Below are 11,460 nucleotides of genomic sequence, written 5' to 3'. Positions count from 1 at the left end.
GCTGGGATTACAGGCACGCACCACCATGCCCAGCTAATTTTTTGTATTTTTAGTAGAGACGGGGTTTCACCGTGTTGACCAGGATGGTCTGGATCTCTTGACCTCGTGGTCCACCCGCCTCAGCCTCCCACAGTGCTGGGATTACAGGCTTGAGCCGCCGCGCCTGGCCTAATATTTGATTTTTTAAAGAGTGGCTTCAAAAATTACTGGGAAGGCCAGGCATGGTGGCTCACACCTATAATCCCAGCACTTTGGGAGGCCAAGGCAGGCAGATCACCAGAGGTCAGGAGTTCGAGATCAGCTGGCTAACATGGTGAAATCCCATCACCACTAAAGTATACAAAAGTAGCTGGGCGTGGTGGCATGCACCTGTAATCTCAGCTACTCTCGAGACTAAGGCAGGAGAATCTCTTGAACCAGGGAGGTGGAGGTGGTGGTGAGCCGGGAGGATCATGCTACTGCACTCCAGCCTGGGCAACAGAGTGAGACCTGGCCTCAAAAAAAAAAAATTACTGGGGAAAGGATAGGTAAGCAGGTAGTGCTGACCAAACCACACTTTGGAGAGAAAAGTGGATTTGGATCTTTACCTCACCTTATACAGAAAAATTGCTTCAGAGTAAAGTATTTTTTACTTTTTTTTTTTCTATAAGCATGAGGGGAATGGGGAGTATCTTGGACTAGGGAAGTACATATTAACAAGACTTCTTAAAATGCAAACCATAAGGTGAAAACTTGATGGATTTTATCACTTTGTAACCATCATGAGATGGGATCAAGCAAGAACCATCAATGGATGCTAAATCTAGACAGAAGTTTTGACCGAGAGTAAGTACCTGCATAACCTTAAAGTGCCTCCCCACAGATTGCTTATTGCAAGAGAAAAACTACCTGTATGGTGGAGGAACAGCCAATGAGAGAAAATTATTGTATCCATGTTAAATTAACTTAAGTTGGTAATTAACTCTAGTATGTGTAAGAGAACATTCATAAGCTTAGGAAATACACATGGAAGTATTTGTAATGTAACTTACTCTTAAAGCAGTTGATAAAAAAATAGGGCAATATATTACAAAGTAAATGGAGTAAATATGTTAATAGGATTTTGTCATAAAAATTAAGGAAAATTTTACTAATCTTAAAAAGCTTAGTTGGCTAGGATAAAATATTTGCTACATTTAAACCAGCAGTTATCTAGAATACAAGAAACTCCTGGAAATCAACCAGAGTAGCCCAGTGGAAATATGGGCAAGGATTGAACAGGCGATTTACGGAAGGATAAACCGGATAGAATGGCTAATCGTTTTGTATAGGTCTTGAGAACAATACCAAGCGAGGAAAAACAAATAGAATGATAGCTTTTATGCAGTATCATTTATATAAATTTAAAATGCATGCATACATTCACAACAGTGTTTCAAAATTGCAGCTGCAAAGATATCAGAGGAGGTGTTTATGATTAGGGAGACGAATGGAAAGTAAAAGGACCCCAAAAATAGAATAAAAGTAGAGAGGGATGCTACACACAGATGTCAGCAGGCCATGACATCAAGAGTTAGATGAATTAAACTCACCAAAGTTCCCTAAGATAAAGGAGGAGAAAGTGACAGCTCCCATGCTCTTATTAATTTGGCTTGATCTTAATGTGTTCGAATTTCCATTACAGCTCAGGGTACCAGCCCCAACTTGCCCGCTTACCTACGCATTTATATTTAAACTTTCCTGGCTTTCTCACCAAACTCGAACCCTACTCCTGGCACACCCTTGGGCATGTCAGATATACGTTCATCACAAACTCTTTCGGGCCACAAAGGGATTGTTTCCCAGCTTTTGGCCAAGAGTATAGGTGCCCATTCTTGAGAGTTTCAGCTTCACATTAAAAAAAAAAAATTAGATACAATTAAGAGACCATAAAATTTACCCGCTTAAAATGCTCAATTCAATAGTTTTTAGTATACTTAGTTATGCACTCACCATAATCCTAGAACATTTTCATCCAAAAAAGAAAACCTGTACCTATTATTCAGCTTCATTTTTAATCGTGTATTTCTCCCCCCAGGGGTGGTAATAAAACTTTCAGGCTGGTCACCATCCAACAAGAAAAACGTGCAGCCTGGGGCTCCATGGGAACTTATCACTTGGCAAGCTTGGGTAAACACCTGGACGCTTGAGGCGGCCCTGCCAAGATGTCTTTTTCAATGTTTTTGAAAAGATAATAAATGTGCATGGCAGTGGTGAAAGGATGCCCAGGGGAAAGACTCTCCCCCTACCCCCAACCTCACACCCTTCCCTGATCCCTACTCCGGAGGCAATGAGTTTAGCAGTTTCTTGTGTGTCTTCTTGGAGAGATCCTCCCCGCAGAGGTGTTTTGTTTCTTGAGACAGGGTCTCTGTCGCCCAGGCAGGAGTGCAGTGGCATGATCATGGCTCACTGCAACCTCGACCTCCCAGGTTCAAGCGATCCTCCCGCCTCAGCCTCCCCAAGCAGCTGGGACCACAGGTGTGCCACCATGCGCAGCTAATTTTTAACGTTTTTTTGTAGAGACAGGGGTCTCCAACTCCTGGGCTCAAAGCAATCCACCCGCATCAGCCACCCAAAGTGTTGGGATTACAGGCGTGAGCCACCACACCCGGCCTCCCACAGGTTTCAGTCAGCATTATTTACCCCTCAGGAGAAGAAGGACCAAATTGGCTGCGGAGTGGGGTGTGTGGTTGAAAGGCCAAGGTCGGCCTACGGCGTGTGCCCCTGCCTTTCGTTGAAGATCGACCCCAATAGCCTGCTGCTTTCCCTCCCTAGGTGACCGCACGCTGAGGGTGGAGCATCACTAAACACTACCCATGCGCCTCGAGAACTGGAACCTAACTGCTTGGAGGGCGGGTCCTCCGGGGTCTGCCCATGTGGCATTGGTCCAACTGGCACCCACCTGTGGGCCTAGCCAGAAACTGTTTCTAAGGCTGCATTGCTGAGTTTGCATGCAAACGCCCAGGGTGTGTAAACGTGTGCGTGCTGAGTGAGCACGTGTGTGCACGTTGTGTGCTGTGTTCATGCATTGTGTGAGGATGTGTGTGTACGGTGTGTGAGAAACTGCACCCTACATCTATACGCGATTTGAGTGTATATCTACACTGTGTGAGAAGGTGCATTACGCTGGTGTGCACGTTGAGTGTGCATGTTGCATGTAAGTATGTGAACTGTGTGTGCACGCCTTCTGTGTGTGCACTGTGTACAACAGTGTGTAAAGACGAGTGTACGCCCGTACGCGCCGTGTGAGGACTGCTGTGCACATGAAATGCACACGCTATGTGCGCGCACAACGTGAGAAGCGGTGCGCATATCGCACGTGCACGCCCTGCAAGCGAGAACCGGTGCGCCTATCTCACGTGCACGCCCTGCGGGCGCTGTGCGTGGAACCGGTGCGCCTATCGTACATCCACGCCCTGCAAGCGAGAACCGGTGCGCCTATCGCACGTGCACGTCCTGCGCGCGCGCTGCGTGAGAACCGATGCGCCTGTCGCACGTGCACCCCTGCGTGCGCTGTGAGTGGAACCGGTGCGCCTGTCGCACGTGCACCCCTGCGTGCGCTGTGAGTGGAACCTGTGCGCCTATCGCACGTGCACGCCCTGCGCGCGCGCTGCGTGAGGATGCGTGCGCATGATGACGCGCGCGGGTTCGATGCGGCGCGGCGGGCTTGGCAGTGCGCCTGTGCGGTTGGTGTGTCCTGATGGAGCGAGGCGGCGGCTTCGGGACGGGATCCCGGCCTGAGGGTACTGCGCGGGGTAGCCCTCTTTCAGGGAAGGTCGCAGAACCGGGCGCGGTGCGGACCTCTCACCCCAACTACAGGCCTCAAGGTAGGATCCCCAGAGTGTGGCGGGCGCCCGAGGGCTTCGGGTTCTCCCGCGGAGGCGGAGCGGGACTGGCAGGGTGGCGCAGGGCAGCGGTCTTCGAGCGTTGGGGGAGGGGGCACGGCTCAGAGCTGGGATAAACGCCCTTTCCCTGGTCCGGGATCGACCAGACGTTTATCCAAGGGGCGCACCCCTCTCTGTGCGAGTGGCGGTCTTTTTCTGGGGAGACCTGGGTGAGTGCGTACACCTGGGGGATGGCTTAGGGTGGGCGGCAGGAGTGTTTGAGTTGGAGGTGCCCTTGAAGGTGCTGGGTGTCCAGTACCGGTCGTCGAGGAGCAGCCGGCGTGGGGGTCGTTAGGGTAAACAGAGCGGGCTTCTGGGGTTTCCCGGGCCTCCGCGCGTGCCCTCTCTGCGTTCTGAGAAATGCGCGCGAGCACCGCTGCAGCCCAGCTTTGCACCTCTTGGCGTTCCCAGGGGGCAAAACCAGTGTGTCACCCATTGGCAGAGGCAGAGGGATTGTTGCCTGGGCGGCCAGGTGTCTGTCGCAGACCGGGTGCTCCTCCGGCTCGGACGCACTCCCTGTGGTCTCGGGTACACTGCTCAGGTGGCCCGGCCGCGGCCCCCTCTGGAGGCAGCGGGGCAAACTAGGCTCTCAGCCCTCGAGGCTGCAGATGCCGGGAGCCATGGAGGGCTGAACTCTGGCTGCCCAGAAGCCGGCGAGGCAGTGGGGGAGACTGTCAGGACATTTTGGCAGGATTTTGGATAAGCAGGTCTCGAATGATGCTAACGTTCTGTAAAGTGGTTGCAGGTAGTGCGGGGTTGTAAACAGCATGGAAACTGATTTCATGCTGTTTTTCCTGACAACACCTTTTTCTTTTTTTTACTTAATAATGCAGGCTATTTTTAAAACATTTTTTACTGCAGTCTAACATGCATTTTAAAAAACGCACAAAAGTATGATTCGATGAATTATCACATAGTGAAAATATGAGTATTTTATATAAGCTGGGCCAAGAAAAGGAAAGAAATCAAGAGAAATTTTCATAAAACATGCTTTTTCACTGGGGTTGTAGGGGCGAGGGGTATTTTCTGATTGGGCCTTCAGTTGCATCATTCATAGGAGGAGATAGCTTAAATAATTTCCGGTAGTGTTTTTCATTATGCCTTTTCAAAGGCAGAATTCATTAAATGTCACAGGATAACGTCATAACTACCTTTGAAATGTGTGCTTTTGTTTTTATCCTTTCTGCTTGAAACACTCAAGCTGCATCTGCTAAGGAAGAACCTGGAAACCACTCTCCAGAATGCCCCTCCCTGGCAGAGGCGACCTTATGTAATAAAACATTGAAAAGGAGAGGTTGTTTCAGTTTGCATTTTTATTTGGTTGAGAGCTTAAATAATGGTTTATTTAGATGTTTTGTTGTACTCATGAGAAGTGGGGAGGGGCGGTATGGCTGGGCCTTCAGTGTATCTTGGATTTTATTTGAAGGAACTTCAGGGGAGATTTTTTTTTTTTTAATGGAAACAAAATTAGGGGAAGGGGGGGAAGAGGTACTTTGGCAGGGGAATTTCTTAATAAGTTCTGTTTAGAAACTATTGTAGAATCATTTAATGCACTTTTCTGATATTAAGATTAGCTTAAAACTATTTTCATTTGAAATTGGAAATATAGAAAGGCATGTTGTGTGAAGGTTTAAAATGTGAAATAAACACCTATGAGCATTAAGGTTGGTATGGTCAAATTGGAATGTTCAATTTAGGTGCCAGGTGATACCACGATTTGTTCTTTGGGGGAGTTAGCAAGGCTAGGGGCTTAAAAAAAAATAGTCTCCTTAGAAAAATTATGATTCTTGAGGTTTTATAATAATCTGTCCTGGATACTGATTATTCTTGGTTACCCAGGCCCTTAGCATTTGGGACCCTTTCCTGATGAGAATTAACCTGCTCTTCTAGAGAGTCAACCATTGTTCCTGAGCTTCAGCTGGTGCTGTGAAGGCTGCAAAACACAGAAAGACCTGAGATGTTTAGGCTATCCAACAGTTTTGTGTTGTACAGTTGAGGGATATGAGTTGGCTAGTGGTTTTCCTGGGAGCTGTTGTAGAAGACAGCAAGGAAATACTGCTGGTGGTTTCCTCTAGCAACAGGTTCTTCCGACATTGAAATCCTGTGCATGTTCCCATTACCCCCCAGTGATGCCTTCTTTCTTTCCTTTTAATTACCTCTGAATAGAAATTACCAAATCTACTGTTTAATAGTTATCTGATATGCATAGTATAACAAATGAGCAAGAACTTGTTTCAATCTGCTTGAATACCTTTATTTTTTAATTTGTATTTTATTTTATTTTTTGGTGGGGATGGAGTCTTGCTCTTGTCCCCCAGGCTAAAGTGCAATGGCACGATCTCGGCTCACTGCAATCTCTACCTCCCGGGTTCAAGCGATTGTCCTGCCTCAGCCTCCCGAGTAGCTGGAATTACAGGCACCTACCACCACACCCGGCTAATTTTTGTATTATTTTAGTAGAGACAGGGTTTTGCCATGTTGGCCAGGCTAGTCTTGAACTCCTGACCTCGTGATCCACTTGCCTTGGCCTCCCAAAGTGCTGGGATTGCAGGCATGAGCCACCGCAACCGGCCTCAATCTGCTTAAATACCTTTAACCAGCTGATAGAATCAGCAGATCTCAACCATGACATTGGACAGCATCACTGTCACACAGACCTTGTGTCCCCCTCAGACTGAAATACTCCCTTCTCCCATTTTCTCTTCAGGAATTCACTTCCTCTAGGTTCTCTCAGTCAGAATTAATGAACTTCCTCCTGTCTGTCCCTGCAGTACCTCCAGACAAGCACTCTTATTCTGCCTGTGTGATATTAACTTTCATGCTCCTCTAGGCAGATGCTTATTGAGTGTTTACTGTGTGCCGGACTCTGCTGGCCATTGCTGTTACTAAAGCTGAGTAGAGAGATTGAGGTCCAGACTGCCTGGGTATGAATGTTAGCACTGTCCTTCCTCCTGTGTCATTTTGGGGAAGTTATTTGACATCTGTGAGTTTCAGTTTTCTCATGTTTAAAATGGGCTTTAGAAGCAGTTGTCAAGTACATCACACTTGCTGGACACAGTGGCTCACACCTGTAATCCCAGCATTTTGGGATGCTGAGGCAGAATGATCAATTGAGCCCAGGAGTTGAAGACCAGCCTGGGGAACAAAGTGAGACCCTGTCTCTTGGGAAAAAAAAAAAAAAGCTGGATGTAGTGGTGCATACCTGTAGTCCCAGTTACTCAGGAGATTGAGGTGAGAGGATCGCTTGAGCCCTGGAGGTTGAGGCTGCCGTGAGCCATGATGGTGCCACTGCACACCAGCCTGGGTGAAAGATTGAGACTCTGTTACACACACATGCACACACACAAATAAGGTGGGGGTTGCCGAAGAATAACACTAGGAGATAGAGTACTGTCTGGAGGATGAAGGAATTAATGTCTGTAAAGCAGGCCTGACGCATAAGTGCTCAAGCTGGTGCATTTCCTCTGTTAGATTGTTAGCTTGAGAGCAAGGCCTGAGTCCAGGCTATAGGCACTTCTCTCAGTGCTGCCTGGTGCAGAAGGTGACTAGATCATCATCCTACCCCTCCTTAGGGTTTTTGTGCATAGTAGGTCTGTGACCATTGTTTAATCGTGTCATGCTGGGAGCAGCTACACTGGGTTGAGTGCTCATAAATCACTGATGAGTTGGATTAAAGAAATGTGGCAGTGCAGAACTTTGAGATAATGGAACTGCAAAGCATGTTTCCAGAGGCCCATTTAGTTTTCCAGTGTATTCTACAGGTATATATTGTTTAAAAATTTTTTTATTGTAATAGCTTTTGGGGTACAAGTGATTTTGGGTTACATGGATGAATTGTATAGTGGTGAAATCTCAGATTTTTGTGTCCCAGTCACCTGAGTAGTATACATTGTTTACTGAATTGAAATCCTTTCCCTCTTATTCCGTAGGAAGGAGGGAATTGCTTTGAGGTAAGATGGCATTTCCTCAAGTCCTTCCATCTGCATATCTTCATTCCCTGCCCTGGAGCTCAAGAATGTAGAGGTGCAAACTGGAAGTTCAGGATAACCTCCCTCGGGGGGTTCACAGTAGGGTGGGGGCCAGACACGGTGGCTCATGCTTGTAATCACAGCACTTTGATTTTTCTTTTCTTTTTTTTAAGACAAAGTCTCACTCTTGTCCAGGCTGGAGTGCAGTGGTGCAATCTCGGCTCACTGCAACCTCCACCTTCTGCGCCACCATGCCCAAATTCCAGCACTTTAGGAGGCCAAGGCAGGTGGATCACTTGAGGTCAGGAGTTTGAGACCAGTCTGGCCAACATGGTGTAACCCTGTCTCTACCAAAAATACAAACATTAGCCAGGTGCAGTGAGCTGACATTGTTGCACATTGTTGCACTCCAGCGTGGGCAACAGAGCCAGATTCTGTCTCAAAAGAAAAACAAAGTAGGATGGGGCCCCACCGAGGTCCAGAGTAGATGGTTATTGGAGGCTGGGAAGAGTAGTTGGGGGTGGGAGGGAGGTGGGGATGGTTAATGGGTATAAAAAAATAGAATGAATTAATAAGGCCTAGTATTTGATAGCACGACAGGGTAATTATAGTCAATAATAATTTAATGATACATTTAAAAATAATGAATAGTATGATTAGATTGTTTATAACACAAAGGATAAATGCTTGAGGGGATGGCTAACCCATTTTCCATGATGTTATTATTTTACATTGCATGCCTGTACCAAAACATCTCATATGCCCCAGAAATATACGCATCTACTACCTACCATGTACTCATGAGAAATTAAAAATTGTAAAATTTAAAAAAGTAGGGTGGGCCCGAGCAGCAAAGACTGAGAGTTGGGTCCCCAAGAAATCGGAGTTCTTCATCCTTTTTCAAAGCTCTGTTTAAAACTATTCTTGAACACTTTAATCCTAAAACTGTTCAGATCAAGAACAAGTTGAGTTTATGCCTTTAGAGTCTCTATCAGTGGAAAGGACCACAAACTTCCTACAATGCTGTATTTGGTTTGCGGCTCCTGGCTTTATTTACTGATGGCAGCATAGGACTTGGACTTAGCAGGACCTTCAGGCAAACTGCTGAAAGTCTTTCTGATTTCTCTTCTGATGTCCTGGCCATGGTGACGGAGCTGTGCAAAGTCTGTCATCTCTAACCCTGCTTCCTCTCCAACATGAAAGGATGTTTTCCTTCTTCCTCTCTTTCAGTTGCCCCATCTTCTTCAGTGGCTAGTGTTTTAAAAGAACATGTTGTCTTCTATAGTAATTACACTGATTGACTCACAACACAGAAGGATTCACAAGGTGGATTTGGGCAGGTGACAGATGGAGATTTCTGGGGGATGTTGGTAAATATCCTGGTGGGTCTTGTTGAGAGGATTTAATGAGATTTGTTGCCTGGTGATACAGTGATACTGCCTGGTTTTGGGGGGCTATCCGTATGCTAAGTTGGCTCTGGCAGCAGTTCCAGGATTTGAAAACTTCCCACGGCCCTGCCCTCCAGCCTCTTTTGAAAGGAATTCCACCAGAAGAAGGAAGGAGGCAGGTAGAGGGCAGCTGCCCTTAGGGAGGGAGTGTCCACTGTCCACCTCACATCTGTGTTGGCCACGTTGAAATGTGGAGTTCGCTGTCTCAGCCTCTGAGGCTCTGGGACTGACTAGGCCTCTGGATCCCACCTCTTGCCCGTGAGGTCAGTCTGAATGCAAGCCCTGATCTGCTTTTCTGTCAGGAAGCATTTGTTTTCCTCTTGCCTAGGAACTTTTTCTGTTTTTAAAGGCCTTGTGGTTTGCAGAGTTTGGGTTGTCATTTAAGCAAAAGGAAAACAGGTATGAGTGAGCCACATGCGTGGAAAGCATTTAAGGGAATAGCAGTCATGCGGAATGCCTGAGATCCTTGGAATGACAGGGTCTGCCCCCAGGGCTCCTAGCTTCTGACCAGTGCTGGGTTCATTCACCACCTAAAAATACTTGCTTTTCCTCTCGCTGCCAAATAGGTTGGTGCCTTGCAGCCCCCAGGCAACCCCTTGGAATGTTCCTTGCTCCTTTGTCATCTCACCCTATTCATTCCTCCCACTGTCTGTGTTTCTGTAATAACAGCTTTACAGCCAGTTGTGGTGGTTCACACCTGTAATCCTAGCACTTCAGGAGGCTGAGGCCGGCAGATCGCTTGCACTTGGGAGTTCAAGACCAGCCTGGGCAACATGGTAAAAACCTGTCTCCATAAAAACTACAAAAAATTAGCTGGGCGTGGTGGCATGTGCTTATAGCCCCAACTACTTTGGGAGCTGAAGCAGGAAGATTGCTGGAGCCTATGAGGTTGAGGCTGCAGTGAACTGAGATTGTGCCACTGCACTCCAGCCTGGGTGACAAAGTGAGAGACTGACTCAAAAATAAAAATAAACAGCTTTATCGTCTCTGTAAAATTCATATGCCGTACATTCCACCCATTTAAAAATGCACAATTCAGTGGCTTTTAGTATATTCACAGAGTTGTGCAGCCATCACCATAGTCAATTTTAGAACATGTTCATCATCCCAGAAAGATTCCCCATACTCATTAACATTTATCATTCCCCCTGGCCTCACAGCCACTGTTCTGTCTATATAGAGACCTAGAGACTTCTGCCAGGGCAGTCTTCAGCCTTTGGTGCATACACACATTGCAATTGCCTAGAAGTCTGTGGGTGGGTCTTCATGCATTAGTGGTTTAGAGACCAGCATTCTGTATACTCTGTCCTTCAGGTCCAGGATGTGCTCTTAGAAGCCTTGCCTTTTCACCTCCTTTCAGTACATTCCCGCTCCTCAGGACCTGCAAAGTGCTCAGAACCTGAATGTAGCTTTACATAGCAGTCCGCAGTTACACACTGCGCATGTTCATTTCAGCTTCCCAGACAGTCATGGCTGCTAATTGTCGAGCACTTGTGTGCCAAGTATCAGTATAAGCATTTATACATTACTTTACTTTTGTCTTCACAGTCACCCTTTATACTGTTTTTGTTATTTCAGAGACATTTCAGTTATCTATTATTGTGTAACAAACCACTCCAAAACTTATTTCCCATAGTTTCCGTAGTTGCCTGGGCTCACTGGAGCAGTTCTGCTGCTCCATTTTGGGTCACCTGGAATCACTCATGCTGATACAGTCTGCTGGGAGCTTAGTTGGACTTGAAATGTCCAAGATGGTCTCTTGTTGTCCGGGTATCTAATCACAGGGAGTCTGTCCTGGACTTTCTAACAGTGTGGCTGCTGTGCTTTGAATGAGGAAGCAGATGTTGCCAATTCTCTTAAGGCCTGCACGTACAAGTCCCAGAATGTCATTTTGCTGCATTCAGTGGTCAAAGCAAGTCCCAAGGCCAGCTTAGATTCAAGGGGAGAGGAAATAGACTCTGCTTCTTGATGTGAGGACAGCATGCACCTGCTGGGAAAGGAGAAACTTTTAATGGCCCTTTTGGAGAATGTCTACTGTAATAGGTAAGTATAGTCGTTCCTTGGTATCCATGGGGGATTGGTTCCAGCACCTCTCAAGGACACCAAGAATCAAGGATGCCCAAGTCCCTGTTATAAAATAAT

The 11,460-nt window shown here is 46.8% G+C and overlaps 1 protein-coding gene across 1 annotated transcript in view; it reads left to right on the top strand.

Annotated features, from left to right (window-relative positions):
• The first annotated feature begins 3,587 nt into the window (after positions 1 to 3,587).
• The window catches only part of MAP7D2 (MAP7 domain containing 2), a 120,457-nt gene continuing 112,584 nt past the window's right edge, over positions 3,588 to 11,460 (top strand). The window contains 1 exon segment of the mRNA XM_017540662.2: positions 3,588 to 3,845. Coding sequence (XP_017396151.2) covers positions 3,719 to 3,845 — 127 coding nt within the window. The 5' untranslated portion in view covers positions 3,588 to 3,718.

This window comes from Cebus imitator, unplaced genomic scaffold (assembly GCF_001604975.1).
Source record: "Cebus imitator isolate Cc_AM_T3 unplaced genomic scaffold, Cebus_imitator-1.0 Scaffold128, whole genome shotgun sequence".
Classification (NCBI taxonomy): domain Eukaryota; kingdom Metazoa; phylum Chordata; class Mammalia; order Primates; family Cebidae; genus Cebus; species Cebus imitator.
The sequence above is the reverse complement of the archived record's forward strand: the minus strand, read 5'-3'. Positions and strand labels throughout refer to the sequence as shown.